Source organism: Falco peregrinus, chromosome Z, assembly GCF_023634155.1.
Source record: "Falco peregrinus isolate bFalPer1 chromosome Z, bFalPer1.pri, whole genome shotgun sequence".
NCBI classification, from domain to species: domain Eukaryota; kingdom Metazoa; phylum Chordata; class Aves; order Falconiformes; family Falconidae; genus Falco; species Falco peregrinus.
In genome coordinates, this window is record NC_073739.1 from 12022309 (window position 1) to 12044094 (window position 21786).

At 42.3% G+C, this 21786-nt stretch overlaps 1 protein-coding gene across 1 annotated transcript in view; it reads right to left on the reverse strand.

Moving 5' to 3' along the window:
* The window catches only part of SVEP1 (sushi, von Willebrand factor type A, EGF and pentraxin domain containing 1), a 128684-nt gene extending 122092 nt beyond the window's left edge, over positions 1–6592 (reverse strand). The window contains exon 1 of the mRNA XM_055791245.1: positions 5917–6592. Within this exon, the coding sequence (XP_055647220.1) occupies positions 5917–6441 (525 nt within the window). The 5' untranslated portion in view covers positions 6442–6592. The remainder of the gene's footprint in view (positions 1–5916) is intronic.
* Between the last annotated feature and the right edge of the window lie 15194 nt (positions 6593–21786).

The following is a 21786-nucleotide window of genomic DNA, read 5'->3' on the forward strand; positions in this document are numbered from 1 at the left end:
CTGATCAAACTCACAGTAGTGCAACAAGCAATAAACTATATGCCAAAATGAGCACATCAAAACCTGAAGAACGAAAAAAGAACCGTAACTTCAAGTTCTTTTGTGGGCTCATTTGCTGCTCTCAAGTGGTATGAGCAAACTGCTTGGCCAGGAATTGTGCAAAAGCACAAGCATAGACAGTAATCCGAATGCCTTCGAGCCAAGTTTTAGTAATCCATAAACTCTTCATGAAAATATTGTAAACCATTCCATCCGATAATTCTTTTTATACAACATTTTGCATTGCTGGTACTTATCCCTAGTGTGAGCATGAACATATTGTTGGAATATATTCAAAGGTAGAAAAACTATGGTTTGGGAGGGCACGCAGCACAAATTGTTGAAGAGTACTGACAAGTGACTTTTTCAAGACATGGAAAACAATTCTTTAAAAACAAATGAAGAACCAAATACTCACTAGGTATTTTTGCCCTTTTTAAATCAGAACTACCAAGTGTATTGGTTCTAGGGATACTGGAGAAAGAACATCAGTAAGGGAGAGGAAGCAGGTGTTTAATTCAGGGTCTAGAGCAGGGGTCCTCAAACTGTTTAACCAGGGGCCGGCGCGGATGCAGCGGCAGGCAGCCATCTGCGGCTGCTTGGTTTCCCCCCCAGCCCCCAGCGGGGGCGGGGGGAGGGGCGGGGGGTTCTGTAAATACCGGGGGCCGGATTGAGGACCCTGGGGGGCCGTATCCGACCTGTGGGCCGTAGTTTGAGGACCCCTGACATAGAGTCAGGAGGTGTATCTATGCATGCACAGCTTCCTACGTACTCAAGGAGAGCGGGACACCAGAATAAAGGACTTCAGCACACCTAATGCAGAACTGCCATGTAGAGGCACTGCACATGGGGATGACCCCACCAGTGGTCTCCACTGGGATACAGACTCCCAGGATGAGGCACTTTAGTCTCCCAAAGCCAGGCTGTCTCTCTTCTGTACCTCACACTGATGAGCACAGTTTGCCTTGCTGAATTAATGAGGCAAAAGGCTATACAGGACTATATCCTACAGTGCTTCTTGTAAGGCAAGTATTTTAGCATTTTAAACACAAATTACACTTCATTTGAAGGGAAGATAGTAAATAGCTAATCTGCTAAATACCAGACTGCCAAACCACACACTTCTGCTTAGACCAAAATGCAGAACACAATTTTGGGAGCACAAACAGATCAATTTCTAGATTTTTCAACCAAAGAAAATCTTAACCCTGCTTAGCCCCATATATGATGCTAAACAGACCACTTTTTGTCTGTCCCAGCCAAAAAGCTGCAGAAAAATGAACTACTTAGTAACTTCTTAAGCCCTATTTCAGGCTAGGTTTAAAGACAATGAACAATGTGCAGATGTGTACCTTGCCTCTGACCCTCCTATATTAAATCTTGTGAGCAAATCCTATGCAGGACTGCGGCATGCAGGACAAACTTTTCACAAACACTACGCTGATCAAAAGTGGTGATTCAGAGCTGACACTAATGGTGGTTGACAGGAACTCCACTCTCAATTTGCTCAGTAATCGTTAGCTACCAGCTCTGCAATTTCAAAGGTGACCACAGAGGCACATCAGGTTGGCTTCATTTTTTTTCACCGTAATCTTTAATACAAACTCCAAGGCCATATCAGAACCTAGGCTCACTTCTACTAACCAGTTAGCTCTGACTGACCTAGGCCATCATCAGATATTTAGAGCACAATGGTGGAGATAGGCTAGAATCTGCTGCTTTCTTATTATTAGCTGCTGATTTTGCAGAGATCATAGGAATAAAACTCCATAAACACATTCTTGATAAACAGACAACATACACGATGCTAAATGCCCATCTTCTCAGTAAAAGGGTACTACATTTTCAAATAAAAATAATTAGACCTCTTAGATGGTAAGAAAAGATTTTCAATTTTGTTTCAACTATTCTTTTGTTTTTATTTCAAAATGAGATTCTGAATCTGAAAATGCATTGACATTAAAGCTGGTTATTCTAGTGAGTAACAATGATGCATCTTGCACTTCTGTGCTTTTGACATACAGAAGAAACAAAAGCATAATTACTTATTTAAAGAAGCATTAAATAAAAGCATTAGAACTGTTTATACTAAATTGGTATGTGCTTAGCTTCTTTTGAGAGCCAGTTTTTTCATGTTTGTTAAATGGACGACAACAGAACGCTGAATCTAACATGTTGGTTGGCCATTCATCATGGTCCCTCAAGATCAGATTAGATACAAAAGCCAGATTTTAAAGACCAGATATTCAGAAAACGCATCACCTGATTCTATGTACATTATAGGTGTACATAGCACTATAGATGCTGGGACAGACAGACTTTCCACTTAAATACATCACTTAGTTCAATGGAGTGAAGATGAATTACAAAAACAAAAAGACCGGCTTTTTAATACAACAATTATTGCAATAACACAGAGCAACTCCCAAAGCCTCCTTCAGCTACTGCTTTGCCAAGTCATTTAGAACTACTGACTTGTCTGTTTAAGGCTGCCTGCGTGCTACCTCTGACTTCAGCTCAAAAGTAGTGCACACCTGCGACTTCCAAGTTCAGTTTTGAAGAGAAACACTTCCCATTTGAGAAAAGTCTTCCCACTGGAAGACAGAAACCACCCAGTCTTCTTAGAAGCAGCCATTATTATTTTGTCAAGAGGCTGCCACACAAAGTAGTCTAAATAATTTATATTTTCATCTTTTTTACCCCACAACCATCACTGCAGTTTCAGGATGTTTAAATTGTCCATCAACAAAGATGGCACATCAGTGCTGGCACATGTATAACTATGACTCTTGGGTGCCAAGACAAGAACACACCATTAAATTTCCACTGCTGTAGGACAATCCCTCATTTCTATTTTATTATGGATCTGGCAATGAATGCACATCCCTCTCACAAGGTGCAATGGGGTGCTATGGTTCTCTCTCAGGATCAGAAGATCCAATCCAGGTGCCTACAGCTGCAAAATTCAGCACTTCACACTACCGAGCAATGTGGGCTTTAGATGAGTTCCCTGATCATCAGCAGCAATGCTTGCTCAAACCTCTCTGTACTTTCTTCAGTTCTGCTTCAGTTCTCGCTTGCTGTCACAACAGCTCTGCAGCTTTCCATAATGCAATAAGCAATCTGTTCAACATAAAATACATATAGTTTGTGCTGTCCCACTAACTCATTCTGTGAAAAATTGAAGCTGAAGAGTCTTGAATAAATGAGCTTAGTTTCTTCCCCCTTTTTAGGCTGTTTACAAATCTAAGAGTGTTTAAAAGAAAGACTGCTGAACATCAGCACTTCCTCACTCAACTGTGGCATGAAATACCAAAACAGAGTCACAAAACTGAACACTGATAGCAGTTCAGCCTTCCTCATCAGGGCGCTGTCTCTTGCCACTGTCTCTTGTCATGCATCCTCTATATTTCTGTGTACCTCATATAATTTATCTTTAAGCTGCTGGGCAGGAATGTCAAAGTGTGCTCCTTGGGGCAAAGGTAAGCATGGACAGCTTTGACAAAACACAGAAACTCCACAGTAAACCACTCTGCAAAGCACCTTTGGAAACAATGCAAAACTGCAGTGCCAAGAAGAACTAACTTGTTTTTTCAAAAAAGATGGGCATTGCATGGATGTACAACAGCCTGACAAACTGAGTAGCTCTTCTTTTAGGAGGATGTTTTTACTGCCACAGGTTGTAAAACAGTAACTGCTAACTAAATCCTGCTCCTGTTCACTGACATTTCCAGGTCAGCCACTGACTGGCCTGATGACCTTGCAGAATTCACTTATCTCTCTGCCTCCATAGCTTCTGTAGAACTGTCACAGACTTGAATTAATCGCTGTGAGACCTACCCATGAAGAGTGCTGCAAGACAGCTTAAGTGCTGGGATTATTCTAACAACACACTTTCCTTCACTTTGTTACTACAACACATAACTGATACTATTCCTGGGAGTTTGTCATGCTTTGTAGACACTTTTGGTTTTGGAAAAGAAGCAGAGAATTCTGGTTAGAAGCAGAAGAAACCCCACATTAAAGCGTAAGAAGAAAGAAAAGATGTTTTAGAAAAAGGAAAGAAGAAATAATTGCAGTTTCAGTAAAAGTCAGTTAAAAACAGAGGACAGCAGCCTAAGAGTCCAGAGGAGACAATTCTGTTAAATACTTCTCTAGATTTATTCCAGTAGTAGTATAACTACTTATAAGTCGTTTTCTGAAGAGTCTCTAAAAAAGAAGGGTATTCCCTGAAGCTGTAATTTGTCTCACATGAAGAAGACATACCGAACAAAACCACAGCACAGTATCTTTAACCAAGAGCCACCAAGCAGCCTGAAATTTAACCTTGTCATCTATTGCAATTTGCCCTGCCACCATGAGAATATTTTTCTTCCTGCATTCTTATGAGACCACAGTGTAAAATGACAGTGATGCAGTGGTAGCCGCAAGGTTTAGCTGGGCTTGTGAAAGTAAATTGTATGTTTCTGAAGTGAATTTTTGTTTATTCAATTTGAGAGATGTGATTAGTCAAGACTCCATATCAAGAAAACAAACAGTATTTCTTAAGTTTATGTTTTATTTGAAATTGTTATTTTAAACTTGTATCAATAACTTTCACACAGCACCCCTAGGATGGATCTATATTAAAACCCGACTTCACAGTGGAAGATCCAATACAGGGATGTGTTTTCCTAAAGCAGGTTTTCCATGTGCAACTCTGAGCACATTAGACGATGGTCTTGCTTTCTGCCAAATATAAAGACGAGAGCAATCTTTGCCAGCTTCATATGCCCAGCACTGACACACCTCTTGCTGTCTCACTCATCAGCTCCAAATGAGAGTGCGTAAGATGTTTCAAGAGAAGTACACCCAATGCTCAGCTATAGCACATGACTAGAAATTACACATAAAAGTAACAGAAGATTGTATTTGCTTGGGGAATGCTCCCACACACAGTGGCCAAATGGCAAGGAGCTGTCTGTCTAGCCTTGTAAAAAACGTTCCAGAGCAGACTGGCTGTCCATAAGCCATCTACTGGGATGGCATGCTCAAGTATTAACACGTGCCCAGGAGCTGCCCAGATCAAATTTGTGCCTTGGAACAGTGCAACAACACAGCAGATGACTGTGTTCCAGTGTTTGGAAACATTCCTGGACATGCTTCTATTTATTGGTATAGGTGCCCAACAGCTGTGCATGCTTTGTCTGTCATCAGCAATTAAAAGAGTCACCTGGCGACAGTATGTAGATATCTCTGACTGCTGACAGCTATCGGGCACCCAAGTCCTGCTGACAAGAAACAAGGCAGGCATTTCAGATGCCAAACTTGACTCAAAAATACCACTTCTGAAATCAGGACATAGGCTCCATGCCCCTTCAAAGAGTGAGTTTCACACATTTGTTTTAAGGGCAGTGGAAAACATGGGAGCCGCTGGCGCAGACAGCACAGGAAGATGGTGACTAGCTGCTCTGACTGGGCTATCCCACATCCCATGCCATGCCGTCTCAATCCCACCACACAGCCCTACACCCCTTGACAGTGAACACTGTCCGCACGGCACGCGGAGCCACCCTGCCATGTTGCGCACGGAGCCACCAGGCCTGGCCGCTGAGAGCTTGCCACCGCATGGCCCTCCCCACACACCTGGCCTCCCCACGGCCTGCACCACAGCCGGCACACGGGGCACCGCACACCTCAGGGGCCACACGACGCTCTTCACCGCACCCCGCACCTCACGGCCACACACACACACACACGGCGCTTTTCGCACCGCTCCCCTTCCCTCACAGCCACAGGCGCACGGCGCTCCTCACCGCACCCCGCGGCTACGCACCCCAGCCCTCCGCACAGCGCGGCGCCCCCCCCCCGTCCTCCCGCCCGCCGCGCCGGGCTCACCGCCGCCTGCTGGAAGGCGCCCTTGGTGTAGGTGCCGCCGCCGCGGTAGGCGATGGCGGGGATCTCGCGCCCCAGCAGGGCGCACTTGTGCTGCTGCGGCCGCCGCCGCGAGATGTAGTCCACGCGTGGCACCACGTTGCTGCGCGAGGAGAAGGTGACGATGGCGACGCGCGTGGCCGCGGGCACCACGGGGAAGTCGGAGAGCAGCTTCTTGACGAAGCGCAGCTCGCTGAGGAAGTTGGCCGGCCCCACGCTCGACGACTCGTCCACCAGGAAGACCAGCTCCAGCCGCCCGCTGCGCGCCCGCAGCCGCCGCACCTGGCGCTTGAAGGCGCGGCCCAGCTTCTCCACTTTGCTCTCCGTCGTGTCGGGCAGCGGCGGGGCCGCCAGGGCGGGCGAGGCGAAGGTGGGGGCGCGGGAGAGGGCGCCCGGCGGGCCGCCCGCCCGCCCCTGCGGCGCCGACGGCGACAGCGACAACGACAGCGACAGCCCCCCCCAGCAGCAAAGAGCCACGAGGGGCCACATCGCGGGGCGGCGGGCGCGGAGAGACGCCGGCAAGCCGCGGGAAGAGAGCGGCTGGTCGCCCCCTGACGCCCCACCTCCTCTCTGCTCGGAGGGGCGGCCGGCCTGCCTGCCCGCCCGCCTGCCGGCCCCCGCAGGTACCCGCGCCCTTTAATCCCCCCACGGCTGAGGCGCTGCCCCTCGCACGCCCCCCTCTCGGCAGCCCCCTCCCCCCCGGCCCCTCGCCTTTCGGTAACGGCCCCCCCGCCCCGATCCCTCCCCGCCCCCCGCCGCCCCGTCCCGCCCCGATGGGTCCCGCACGGCCGGCGGGGGCCAGCCCGGCAGCGGGGGGGGGGCGGTCGCTGGAAAGGCGCCGAGCCGAAGCGGCGCGGTGCCGGGCTCCGGGGGGGTGGGGGGGGTGGGGGTAGGCGGGAAGAAACCCCAAAAGCGAGGAGCGGTTTTTCCGCTCCCCCGCCGCGGGAGCCGGAGCTGCTGCTCCCAGGGACGGAGCAAGGGCTCGTCCTGACACGTGCTACATTAATCAGTGTTAATTTAGCCCGTTGTTTTGCGGGGGGGTGTGCGCTGGTCCCGCTCCTGGCTCTGTGACCGTCTCCCTGTCTTGTTCAAGGGGCCACTTTATCCGCCTGTGGACTCAGTTTTCCAGCTTTGACGATGTAGCAATACCTTACTGATGTGCATCTCACTGAAGCAATGGCGAGGTGTCTGGATATATGGGAAGAGTGTGCGCAAGGGTCGGTGCATGAAAGGCAGTGACAGCACCTGCATACGTACATCTACATGTATATGTAAACACATGTATGCATGAATGTATCAACAGTGACAATATCTTTTGTCCTTGTGAAAAATTCAGGGTAGCCAAGCGTGAGGTTACAAGGTATTGCTTGGAAGGGTTCCCATGCTGGCTGGCTGGCTGGCTGGCTGTGAATCACTTCGGGAGTGAGAAACAGTGTCAAAGACACCTCCTGCCCAAATTCAGAACCCGCTCCCCCTTCAGCCAACCTCTGTACAGATTTAATTCTCTAGACTGTTGTGAGGCAATAACTCGGGTTCATTTTAGCCACTAGTTTAGTATTAAACAGTTCTTTAGCTGGTCAACTCCATTTCCAGGAATAACTCATGTCTCAGAAAAATTCTCTTGGGATAGATCAGCTGTGTAAACCTGTTGATTGCAACTTTTGCCTTTCACGGGTATTTTTCCTTCCTTTATTGAATTTCTAGTCCTCATCTCTGCTTTAGTTTACTTTTGGCGACATTCCACAGTGCCATGGAATACAGAGTACATTGATGTATTTGCAAGTCAAACCCCACATTTACATCTAATTGAATTATTTACTCTTTCTTCACTGAGGTGTCAGCTGGTGGAAAACTGATCCAATACTGTCCCTTTGACTTCTCAGGAATACTCAAATTCCATGATAAATACCAAGAGACTAAGTAATAAAAGATATTATTTAGTTAGGGAAATTATGTATTTAATAAACAGTTTCAACATGCTTTTATATTTATGTAGTAGTCTAAGTGCTTCACAAAAATCTGTTTCTTGGGTATACCTTTGCCACTTGGTGTTTGAAGAGAAGATAGCGATCAGACACTTTCAGAGGCATATGTTGAAGAGTTTTGGTATTGGAGGATGGGCAGCTGATGGGCTGGATCAGTTAACCTGTTTCTGCTCATGCGTGTGACAGTGAAATAAAGGCTACAACATCATACTTGGGCTACTCTGTAACCTTTTTGTCTTGAAAGCGGTAGACTAAAGTTGCTACAACCACCACGGTCCTCAGTCTTGATCTGTACTGTTCGTCTTTGGAGGATTAAAGAAATGATGCCATAATTGCATTCACTGGGGTCTGAGTGATGCCAGTAGTATACTAATAATGCTCTTCATCTACATTGTGCTGGGCTAGAGGTCATGTCAGTCTCTGCACAGACCAGAGTGAAAGAATGGAAAAGTATAGCCAAGAAGAGAAGGTGGAAATGGAGGAAATGCTTGGTTTCTGCAAGGTGCTCCTAACTGAAGTGGATCATTGCGGTTATGATGTGCTGCTGTTATTCCTGAATGTCCAGGTCATAAAAAGTCATTTTCTCTAGGCTGGTTTAGTTTGTTGGAAAGCTGTCAGTTCCCTTGTTTTCCCCATGTTTTCATAACACCAGACCTAGATTTGTAAATGCCACACATTTGAGAACTCAGAAGCAAAGGAAAGCAGGATGAATTTGAAACATTTTTAGCAAAAGAAGAACAATTCGTGCCAATGGCCAATTTTCTTATGTGCCTCCTGTACTGCCAGTGTGGGAGGCCGCAATCTGGTATGACTAACTGTGAGAATACAGCAGTCAATTTCAGTCTTAGTGATCTTATCACAATTGTGAATGCAAAAAATAACAGGGCAGTTATAAACTAGTCCTTGATACTAACACAATTTGTGAAAATGCATATTCTTCTAGGTCACGCGGGCCCTGCAGTCATGATGCACAGAAGCTCTTCCTGGTTCAACAGAAAGCTGTATTTGTATGTGTCAGGGCAGCAGCATGAAGTCACCAAGATGTAAATACATCTGTCACACAGGGACTTCACAGTAGAAAAGGAGAAAATAGGTGAACAGCTAAGTGCAGACTGTGGATGCAAGACTGAGACCCTAGTGTGGTACTGATGTGAAGCAAAATCCAGGAAAATTGAAGTAGTGATGGGAACTTCCCTTTCAGTCCATAAATTATTAGTGTGCAAAAGACTTAAAACAGAATCAGTGACCTGTAAATAGTGTCTAACTCTTCTCATATATTCTCCTTTGTGTACAACACAGGTAGCCCTCTTTAACATCGTTGGCATTCAACCTAGCTGTGCAGAGAGGGGACAGTAAATAAGCAAGATACTATGAGAAATATGTGTCAGCACCCGTAATAAACATTATCTAATGGTATGAGAGAAAGAGTGAGAGCATCCAAACTATTCCAGTGTGTTCCCAATGTGATCTGAAAAAAATACGGAATAATTTCTGGAATAAACTGAAACTTAAAAAGCTTTGATTCAGCCTGTGAAATCTTCAGGAAGGTATTTTATTCATGGGGTTGTGCTTGCAAGAGAAACAGTCATCTCTCAGATGGTGGAGGTCGTGTGTGTGTGTGTAAGCAGCAAATATTTTGCTTGCTGTATGTTTGCTAAGCTTTTCTGAAAGCAGCATTTCCAGGGTAAATCTCTGTTGTAATGAAATTGCCTTCTCCAGACCTGCCTGCCAGCTCTTTACAAATCCTTTCCATGTTGATGCGCTTAAGCCCTCTGCTTTTGATGGTCTTTTCCCTGTTGTATTTGTGCATGTTATTTGTGCTTTGGTTCATAGTGATCTGTAGCAGATGGGGAAGTGGAGAGCAGAAGGAGTGTTTCCCACTTCAGGCATCCCTGAAGGTGAAAATATCTGCCCTGGGTTTTGCTACTTGAACAGAAAATGCAGGTTTCTTGTGGCTTCTGATGACAGTGTGCACCAGAAGGTGGTGCTGGACTGTGACTCTATTCCATTACAAAACGGCGGGTAACAAAACTCACTAGATTTTGTGAATAAATTGCCTTTGGCATGTGACAGAAAAGGGCTGACTGGTCCTGAAAAGGAAAGCTTAAGAGCAGTACTTCAACTGCTTTTACAATCGCGCTGCTGTATCTCTTTAATTGTCTTATTAAAATCCACAGACTTCACAAATTCCAGTAATTCTTTACTGTCTCCCTGCAAGATCATATGGTCATCTAACACCACCCTGCTTACTAAACAAAAGGGAAATCTTTACCCCTGGTTAAAAACCCTTCTGCAAACAAACAGTCTGAAGATTGCTGTCCTTTAGCCAAATAGCTTTTTGGTTGAATTACTCAATGAAACACGGCCAAGCATCTTTCCAAATATGGAGAAGAAAGGCATTATATTCCTTCCCCTTCATGTTCCCCCAAATACAGCTGGACAGAATACATCCTTGTACTCAACCCACACAGTATTTGTGCCTGCAGAGACAATGCCGCAGTATCACATACCCTACAATTTTTGAAGGAATGCAGGTCATTTTTATTTTTACAGTAAAGATATTCTGTTAGCGACTTCATGCCACGCTGGAAACACAGCTGCAACTGAAATGTTAAGTCTTCTGAAGGGATCTTGCAGCATTCTAAATTTTATCTAAACTAGAGATAAATCGACAGCTTAAGAACAGAAATCAGAACCTGATGTTACTTAAGGTTGTTCTAAGCCTCTCTTTGTGCTCAAGCACAGAGCGTCCATCTGGGGAAACCTCAGAGAGCTAAAACACGGAGCTAGCAAAGCCAGAGTTCTTTCTTCCATTTCAGCTATTGGCAGGGTACAGGATTGCTCTGTGCTGTCTACTGCGCTTTGCAGACATCGGGCAGTATTTCAGCTTGGGGTGTTTAAGAGTCTTTATTAGGAGCAAAGCTAGCAGGAATAGTATTTCTAGAGTGGGAGGAGAAATACTTCCATTCTCAGAAAATGCCAGCCCTCAGAAAAAAGAAGGGGCTTTGGGAAGTTGCTTCTTCCTCTTTCGTCCTGTATGTTTTGGAAGGAAGGGCAGAGAGAACTGGTCCAGCTCCTGAGTCCTGGCATGGGAGTTAATCTCCTAACCCCTGAGAACCTTCACCTCCCAGCGCTGCCAGTGCCTTACCTGCCTGCAGCTCTAGCCTTGCTTTTCATTCACTGCCACCAAACCATGACCAGGACCAGGCAGGACTGCAGTCTTGCTGCAGAGCAGTCTGCCCCTGAAAGCTTCCTATAGTAGGATGTGTTGCTGGAACAGGCAGCCTCAGCAGTTTCCAACTAATTAATATTTTTCTAGTGGCAATAGCGAAAGGAGCATGGAGGAGAGATCAGGATGTATTTTACGTTTGGTATTGAGGTACCAAAGCTAGGCAGTCAAGGTTTTAGTCATAAAAAACGAGTGGGTTTTTTTGGCCCTTTTAGGTCTCAGCTCTTGGCTTAAACAGAACATGAAGCAACATGCATGGAGGAAATGAAGAATTTTCTGTAAAAAAGAGTACTCTCAAAAATGAGAAAAAAAAGGAGATTAATCTCTGAAATTATCACTTGTTTCATCATTAAAAGCTAGGATAGGTAGTTTGCAATCCTTTCAAATAGCAATAATTCACTGGCTTTAATTATTTTAAGATAAATTGTTCAGGGCTAGAAACTTGAAGTTCAGACTTCCCACATAAATTGTTTAAACACACACAAATTGAGACCAGTCAGTTTTGATTTATACATACAAATCCCATTGACACCTCTGGGAGTTCTGACACAGACTGAAGAGAGTACATGGCTCTTAAATGAGAGCAAAATGTCTGTCCACATGACTTTGGAAAAAGATTATTACGTAGGAGGAGAATAGTCACTCTGCCAAAAGTTTCCTCTTCCAGGCAGAGGTCTGGGTGTTTTAGTCTTCAGCAGAGCAAACGAGTATTTGAATGATCCAAGCTATGGGTTATTAGTTCAAGCTATAAAAAAGAAAACCAAGATTCATATTGCTCTGCAGTATTTAGACAATGACAAAGTTTAGCCATAGGAATTTCATCTTCACTTGTGGACAAGCCCAGTGCACACTAAGAGTATCATATGGCTAGCTTCCAAGATGAAAAAAAAGGGTAGGCAAAATCAAAACATCTGCTGGTCACTGTCTGCACAGCAGATGTTGAATATACTTTAAAGTTAAGCTCATGTGAGTTCATGAAACATACTTTGTCCATAAGCACAAAGTCAGTCTGTCGTTGGCCTAGTATATTAATGATAAAGTGAGTATATTTTGCCATATTCTACACCCCAAAGTATGTGCTATACGATTTTCTGTAAAGATCTAGGCAAACATTGAATGTGAGAAAACTGTGGAAGGCTTCTTTGATCATAAAAGTCAGGGATCAAAAAATGCAGGGAAACTGGAGACTGAAAGCTCTGGTGTGGCAGGTCAGAGGATACAGGCAAAGTCTATAGGGTGAAGTCTGTTTAGGGTGTTTTTGGCTCCTGAATAAGCTGGTGCAATTAAAAACCAGGTTTGGTAGACAGGCCATTCCAGGTTGCTTTTTCAAAACTTACTGTGTATTGTAACCTTGAAACACAAAAGCACTGGCAGTTTTTGATTGTGCTTGCTTACAATGCACAGGTACTGCTTCACAGTTGTGAGTATCTGCTTCACAGGGTGTTCTGCTCTAACCCAGCAAAGTAGAACGGTGCTCTGGAATAATAAGATTAAATTTCTAAACTCTCTTCCCTATATGAAAAAGCTCTCAAAGAACCTAAGAACCAGTCTTGAAAAGCATGTTTGGAAAGTCCTTTTCTGAATGAGGATTTCAATTCTGTCATTTCCAGAGGAACCAAAGTTTAAGGAGTCAAGGAGAGAAGGTTTGGGGCACGTGGAACAGTTCTTCCCAATTGCAACTGAAACTTGCAAGTAGGAGAAATGTGACTTTTGCCTGTGGATAAGAAAGGACTCCAGTCTCCAGGGATTTAGGTTCCTCATTAAAATTCACACAAGTTTTAGTATCACCTATGAGTAGAAAATATTTTACTTTAGGATATTACGATGAAAATACTACTCTCAGACAGGAAATTATCTTCAGCCTGGAAAAGAGATAACTGAAAAGAAATGTGATACGGAAAAGAATATGTTAGTAAGTCATGAAGAAAAACAAGAGGTGATGAGTACGGAGTGACTTCCCTATGGTTTCCAACACAAAGATTACATGCCATTAAGTGAAAATGACAGGGACCCCTTTTAAAAGGAGATACTTCACACAATGGTGTGTACATAAGCAATTGAACTCCAAGCCATATAATAATAATAAAGTGGTTACTAAAAGTTAGTATGCAGAAGAACTGTGGATAAAAAAGTCCATCCAATGTTTTAACACAGTACAAAGGTATCTCTTCCACCTCTGACAACTTGGAGTTGCATATCCCAGATTTTAAGAGAGTATTATCTACATTTGCCTAGCTTTAAAATGTTTCCTAACATGCAGAAGTTAAAAAGATTTAAACATAGACAGATCCTTAGTCTAGTCTGGTGTTGCTCATACTATATTCATATAATCTCACTCTCTGTATGAGAGTTCATACACGCTACTCAAAATATTATTTTGAAATTAAGCCAACCCAGGACTGAAGACATGAGAAGTAGAAATGCTTTCAAAATTGCTGTGATGCACATCTAGGACAAAGAGCTCTTAAAAACACAGTGCCGAGAGAAAGAAAATATACAAGATTGGGAAGAGAATGTGCTCTCTTTTCTCCCGCAGAAAAAAGTATTAATTCTGTCAGTAGCTTCAGGGACAGCAGAAATAATTAATACTGAGCTCAGTATGTTAACATGGGAGCATGAAAAACCTGAAATGAGAGCTAGAACAGCAGGAAGGTCCAGTTACTTCTTCCTTTGCACATTAACTAGGACAGCATTGGGACATCCCAGCCAACAGTCATGTCACGATACTGGGACAGCTGGAAGAGCATCAGTCTCCATCGTCTCCTTTTCCAGACATCTGCTGCATCTTTTTGGTCCTAAAAGCAGGTACACTCAGCACCTCAAGGGCTTACAAACACTTGTTTGAAGTCACACATACAACCCTGCCGTGTCCAGAAGGCAAACAGAAAGGAAGATGTGCTGTGTTTTGGATTTGGCTCCTTTGCCCACTTGAAATCACACTAATGGTATATATTTGCAGCAGTTATATCAAAAAAGTGTTTGGGTTAAACTTAGTGCTTCTTTTAGCAGTCTGACCCGTTTGGCTCATGAGACTTTGTTTCCAGTTGAAGTGACATCCAGGTTATATCCTTTTATTGTTAACAGTCCAAAGCGTCTCCTTCTCTGTCTGTTTAACAAAAGCTAGATAATACTGAACTTTCAGCAAACCAAAAATAAACATCAGGGAATTCAAACTGAGACTGAGTGTCCTGGACCTAATCCTTCCATGCATATTCAAGCATAATTCCCATTTATTACCAATGGAAATTTTGACAGAGAAAGGGCTAAGAAAGACCCCAAAATCTGGACTAAGTCTGGAAATCAGTGAAATCAGCGGAGCCATGATAGTTGACACTATTTCAGAATCCCAAATGGGAGTCTGAAGCATATCATCTTAATGTTATACCTTCATTCTGATGTGTAGTGGAAAAGCTGTCTTTCTGTCTTGACATGCGTATGTCCATGTAAGTGATGGCCCTAAGGCTCTTTGCCTGGTACATGAAGACACATCAGCACCATGATGAACCATGATGCTTTGTGTGCGTCCCTCTCTCATTGCCTGGACTCTGTATGGCAATCATGTATCTTGCTATTTACCTTTTCCATAGTCTTGTATTTTGTCTAATTGTCACAAAGATTTGCTTTGTGTCAGCAGACCAGTATTGCATGCTATAAAGGAAGAGGGAGTTAGATGAACCTAGTTCAGTAACATATGCTCTCACTTCTATCACTTTTGATGTTTGCCATTAAATGAACTTTCTCAAGAAGTAAAGCATGATCCTTAACTGAAATAAAAGAAGAATCTGACCATTTAAAAATTTGCTTCCCATGGTTTTATATTCTATTACAAATACCTGGTTTCTTACATTTTATTACCAACTCCTTTTTCATGAACTATTATAAACTTCGGAATTAGTTTGTAAGATTTGATTACTTTTACAGTTTAATAAAAACATAAAGGGAAAATGTCTTCTAAAGGGTTACACAGTGAGTTTCTCACATATTGCCTGTATTTCCAACCTTCAGAGAAGTATGTTAATGAATATTGTGACTGGTAAACCTGCCTACCTCTGCTTCTTGCAATTTCCATTAAAGGACATTCAGATCTTTCTTTTTCTTCATGATCCCAACTTTTCCTAATCCAAGAAGTAGACTTCATCCTTTCTTGTAACAGGGGATGAAGCAAGGATAATTATAACCAGAAAAGCAAACAATGAAGTTAATTACTACTTCTTTACAGAGTGTATGGTAGAAGATGAAGGTTGTTGTGAAGTTTTTGTCCGTAGACAACTTGTACTAAAAGCTCGCATACTACTTTGAAAAAATTTCTGAAAAAATCTGAAAAAAATTTGGCACTATCACCACTCATAGACAAATCTTGGGAAAAAGACATACAATAAATTTATTTATATTTTACTGTATCTTGTACAAGCTTATTTTTGTCCTAACCAAGAATAAATGAATTCCCCACCCCCACCCTCCGCCGCAATTACTAGAGCTGTGCAAGAATTAAGTCATGTTGGAGAGTCATGTCTAGTCAACTTAGTGCTAGTACTCTTCCATTTTATAAGGCTGTTCTACTTACCTGTACCTTGGTGCTCTGTTCTTGTTTTAGGCACAGTTAACTGAAACTATGCTTTAAAGAAATTATGATTCCATTTTGGCCTTCAGTCCTTTGTTCACTGAAGCTTATGTGACTTCATCCAATGATTTACTTTGCATTAGACACCAGGTTTTTGAATAGATTTTGTCTAAGGATCTCCATTCTCTTGCTGTGATATAGTCTCTGTCACCATTGAAGGCAAAGACGTTCTCTTTACCAAGTGCTGTGGGGAAGGAAAGAGATGCTTAGGGAGGGAAGAGTGTAGAGATCTTTGTGGCAGGTGCTGGAGGCCACAATGCCTGTGAAGGATGTTGAAAGCTAAAGAAGAAAGAAAGTAAGATAAGGTTGGCTGAACGCCTGGAAGAAAAATGGGATATGAAGCGAGGCTGGAGCGGATGCGCAATGCCACGTCGGCAGCTGGCTGAGAACATGAAACTCACAGAGGGAAGAAAGAAGAGAGGAAAAAAAATATAACAAGTTCAGTGTGTTTGTATCTTATTAATTAACCAGTTATATGTAGTCAAGACGTGTGTGAACAGTATTGATTAACCAATGATATTTTAGTGTTGCGCGTGAACATCAAACAAGTATATATAAGCATGGGTTTTGGACTAATAAAGGGTCTTCTGGTCAGATTCAGAAGTCCGTGCCTCGATCTCCTCAGAAAAGCTTTGGCTGAGGATAGCCAGTAGAGTGAACCTTCATTCACACTTCAGTAGTGTCTCATTCTCAGACAGCTGAGGTTACTGAGCTGTTGTCAGGGCCATGCACTAAATACCACTGCATGACCAAGCTCAGTTTCAACTAGAATCTACTGCTGTTTGCAACTTTGCAGTCTTCATCATCAGGGATGTCACAGCCCTATTTTTTAGGTGAGTTATAATATCCTGGTGGATCCTGATAAAAGTACCATGGCTCCTGGACTTCTAAGAGTCAATCAACTTAAAGTTGGCTTAGATCAAGCCTCTTAAAATCATAGGAGTGAAGCTTTAAGCACATGTTTTTACCAGAAACATGGGATGGAATCACTTAGGGCAGTATGGAGAAGTTGTTTATATCCAACAGGATATAAATAGCTTTTATAAATACCTACTGACACGTTGGGAGGGAAACACCAGGACTTGTTAGTAGCCATTAGGTAGGAACTGAAAGTCCTGGATCATCCGCTGTGTGTAAAGAGGTACTTTGGCCCTCTTTCGTTATTTTCTTTCCTGCCTGTTGATGGTTTCAGTTCTCCTTCCAAATTTAATGTTTGTATTTTCCCTCCTCATCATTTGTATGTACACACAAAACACACACTCTAGACTTTACTTCTTCCTTTACACATATTAGTGTAATACCCTGATATCAGTATTCAATAACCAGATTGTATTCTGATCTTTTGAAGAACTCCTTCGGGTCTCCAAATACCAGATGGCATCTGTACAGGCTTCTACATGGAGCAGACCCAGAATATTCTCGTTTATACACTAAGCAGATGGTGACAATTTCTGTTCATACCTTTAAGACACCATTATTCACAGAAGGAGCCAATGAAATGACAGAATTCCTTGTTAGATACAGTCCTTAAAATGTCTTCTTGACACTTCTATGACACTTCTGGTCTTGACACCACCAGAAGTGTCATAAGAGAATGCCATTGGTTTGAATCCTCTATTAGTGAATAGAAGCAATGGCTTGTTTCACCCCAAACTGAAGTATCTTTTACACTCAAAGCTGCTTGTTTATGAACACTGATTTTGCCTATTTATTTACAATTACTTGCACATACTTTTAAAATTATTCCAGAAAGAAGAGTTTTTTGTCTGGAAGTACAAGAATTGCTTCTCTTTTCATTGCTACATTGTTTTGTTTGTGCATGTGCAAGTGCCAGCCCATAGGGTCAGGGTCACTCCTGTTTGGTACAGCTGGTTGAGGTGTTGAAAAGTTGTATCACATCAAAAAATTTCAAAAGGAAAGAGTGACGTTTTAAAAAACGATTATTTTATTAATAAAATAATGGGTCCACACAGAATCTTCAATGTCTTTAAGAATGGGCAGACTCCCAGCAGTGACTGTCACCACCTTTCCAAATTAGCACAGTATATGTAAACTCTTCAAAGATAATTGACTGAGTTGGTATTTGTAGCAGCTAGTCATTTAAGTAAATTAATCACCTTAAAGCACAACAGCTTCACTAGGACACCACCATAAAATGTTGCTTTTTGTGAAAGATAAGTTCACTTTTTCCCCTCAGCTTCTGTGTGTTAGAGCCATGCTAGCAGAAGTTTACTTTCTCTCTCTTTCCCTTTCTCATCAGTGTTGATAAGAATTTTAACTTCCAAGGAGACATGGTGATTTAGCTAAAAAAATTCAGAACATATCCTATTTACTTAAGATTAGAGGAACAAAAAAATGGCAGTTTAGTGCCAAATATATTTCCAGACCTCTTACCATAATCAGTGGAAAAAAATTCTTCCTTTTCCTGGAAATTTCTTCTCATTAGGTGATAAGCCCCTCAGGAACTATGAAAAGTCAAAGTATTTTGTTCCTTCTAAGAATTTTGCAGTTACCATGACCAGGAACTTTTGCAGGCTTTTGTGTTCCACTTGCAGAAATAAACTGACTAGCAGTGTACCATTATTGTGTTTAAATAAATGTAAGAAAAAGGAATACAGTATATCACAAATCTACATTGTTTATTACAGTTTGGGAAAGTTTAATGTTAAAAAATGAAGCATAAAGTACATTCACATATATTTTTTTAAAGTTTCCTGATTTTTGTCAAATATTGAAAAAAAGGCTATATAGACAAGAAGGAAGAGGAAACCTAATGCTGCATTAGGTCTAAAAGTGAGTTTTACTACTGTGGTGTCCTTAAAAAAATAATTTTTTATGGTACTGCACATGTTTCTTAAACTGTTGTAGCTTGATGAAGACCAAAATTATAAATTTCTCTTCTTTCCTTTGTTCTGTCCTGTACAATCTGTAGCTCACAGCTGCAGGAGTTGCAAGCATGCCTACAGAAGGTCATGAAGAAATTGACATGCATTTGATTCTCTAGTTCAGGTATGTAACCCTGGTCAAGAAAGACATATATGATAAAAAGCTCAAAGTTTAAGTCAAGTTCTGTGACAGCTCAGATTCACACTGAAGTCATTAAATAGTTGGATTTAGAAAAAGAATGGAAAGTTTCAACTCCCAAAATAAAGTCTGCAGAACTGAGAGGGAGGTAATAGTGGAAGTCGCTTTTTATCCTTAATGAAAGGGTAACAGAATACAAAAATGTTCCTTTCCATAAAATAATCGTCTGAGGTTTGAAACTTGCTAATTTCATGTTCTAAATTTTATTATTACCAGCTGCCTATGTTGCAGACCAGCAAGCAAGAACCTTTTAAAATAACAAATGTAGCTAGGACCTAGTTGAGCATTAGAATTTTTCCCCCTTCCATTACATAGACCAGGGGTCCTCAAACTGTTTAACCAGGGGCCGGCGCGGATGCAGTGGCAGGCAGCCATCTGCGGCTGCTTGGTTTCCCCCCAGCCCCCGGCGGGGGGGTCTGTTAATACCGGGGGCTGGACTGAGGACCCTGGGGGGTCATATCCAGCCCGCAGGCCGTAGTTTGAGGACCCCTGACACAGAGGGAAGAAAATATCTTTTCTTCTTTGTTTCATCCCTTTCACTTCTCTATTTACTTCTACTTCTCTCTCCTGCAAGCGCATATAAAAGTTTACAGTAAGGGAACATTTTTCTAGGGTGTTAAAACTCAGGGGAAAAAGTCACCACAGAGAACAGCTCAGAAAGATCCAGAGTAGAAGGATGATGAATTCTTGGAAAGCTGTGAAGGGTAAAGGAAACAGTTTCCCTTAGGTGTGGAGGCTAGTTTTCTTGCTCCAGGTGATAGTGAAGAAGGGGACGATGATTTTCTAGTTTTAAAGGCTAGGGCCAACCATCCTTTTTGGTGTTGAATGTACCATTATGTGTGGATATGATTACTACTCATGAGCTATCCCATAGAAAGCAATAGGGCTTTCTAATGTAAATATTGGAAAGGAAGAACATGAACTGAAGGATCTATTGCAAAAATAAATACTGGAGCATTTAATCCTCTTCCTTTGTCTCTGGCACAGCTGCCTGTCTCAAGCCTTCTCCTCAGTGTGCAGCTGGAGTGAGGTGGGCTGTCCACTGCTATACCTTTGAGAAAACTGTGGTGTTTCCCTGCCATCAACTATTGCCTCACCTTATAACATCAGGGTGAAGAAGGACTTGATGATGGCACTTTGTATTATTGCTTCTTAAGGATAGCCCAATAGAGAGGCCTATATGGTCACTAACAGAGTTAAGATGAAGAGTGTGAGGGCAGCTGGAAAACAGAAGGGACTAAGGATACCTTTTTTCAATGATGTAAACCCAATCATAGAGGCTACAGAGGCAAAAACCCCCAAACCATTGCGTTAATCTTAAGGAAAGTCAGATCAATTAAAAATAAAGACAGATGAACTTTAACGGAACAAAACAAGGAGGGATTTGAAGGTTATCTAGATAAATGGGATTTTGATGTTAGAGCATAGCTTTTCTCATGAACATAATTTATTTTAATTATCCTACACATGGAAAAAAAGGATGCTTTGGACAGAAGGGATATTGCTCAGACATCTTGACCTAATTAAGAGTGCATTGACATTTTATATTTGAATTCTGTCACTAACATGCAAATGACCTTGGAAAGTCACTTTGGTTATTGTTTCATAAAACAATCTTAAATGGTCAGATGAAGCAAAATGGGAAAGCTCATTTATTTTTCTGGGTTTTGAATATAGAAGGAGTTGACCACTTACACATTAAAATGCTAAGATCACTGTACAAGTATGCCTAGAACCATTAACTTACTTGGCCTGGATTGTTAGTCTGCATGATTGTTGCAAAAGGTTGAATGGCAAGATGCTTGGTTCACCAGTAAAGGTTCTGGCATAGAATGGATGAATGTACAAACACAGAAAATGTATGTGTTGCTGTGCTCCTACACTTCAAGTACTAATAAAGCAGCATGAAGAGCATGTGTCTTTCTGGAAAACTTACGGCTCTGCTCTTCTGACATGATTTTTCTATATGCTCTCCTCGTCACAGGATTTGGGGTTTATTCAGCAAAAGAAACAGAATGTGTGACTAAGACTTAAAGTAATATAACAAGAAAAATTCACAACCTGGAAAAGTTACTGTGTTTCTATTGTCACTTTGGCCTTTAGGTCAGGGATTGTGTGCTGGAACATTCAGTTTCTGTCAGATCCACAAGGTGACACTTGCTTTAGAGCTGATAGATCCACTAGGTTTACCCAAAGGCTTTCAAAATAAGGAAAATACTGTCCTCGTTTAACAAAACATAATTTTTTATAAAGTCTTACATAAAATTTGAGAGGATTCTTGAACTGTAAGTGACAGATCTGCTGCTGAGAGGTGGAAATTGTGTGTCCTGGACTTCTGTGTCTGGGCAGAGCCATTTTGTCATGACTCCACTTCCTGAAAGCATTGGAAGAGCTTTGTTTTTCCTCTAATAAACATTGAAAACAAGTTTTGAAACCTTGAGAGCTGTTGTGAAACAGTCATCCACTGGCAGGTGCTGCTACTTTTGCTTTCCAAATATTTTAAAATTTATATTGTGCCTAGCACACCACTTTGCCAGAGAGTCATGGGAAACATGCAATCTCTGTCTGTTACCTTAATCCTATATTTAAGACCACTTGAAAAGTTTGAGGGATACATTCAGGTTGCAAAAGTGGTTACTCTGAGGCTGGGAAATAACACAACTATGTTGTCTTTTTGACCCTTTGGACACAACTGCTTGCATTGAGCAAGGCAGCAGCAGCAGCATGAGTAGGGAGTGCTGACATAATTAGTTTTGTTCCACACATGCGCACACCCAGATGAGTCTGAATGAAGTCTGTGCCTCTCACATGGCCAGCTACTCCTTACAAATATTGCTGGATTCTTCAAATGAACCAAGAAATATTCTTAGTAGCTTACCAAACAATTAACAAACATGCCTGTGGATAGAAACAGG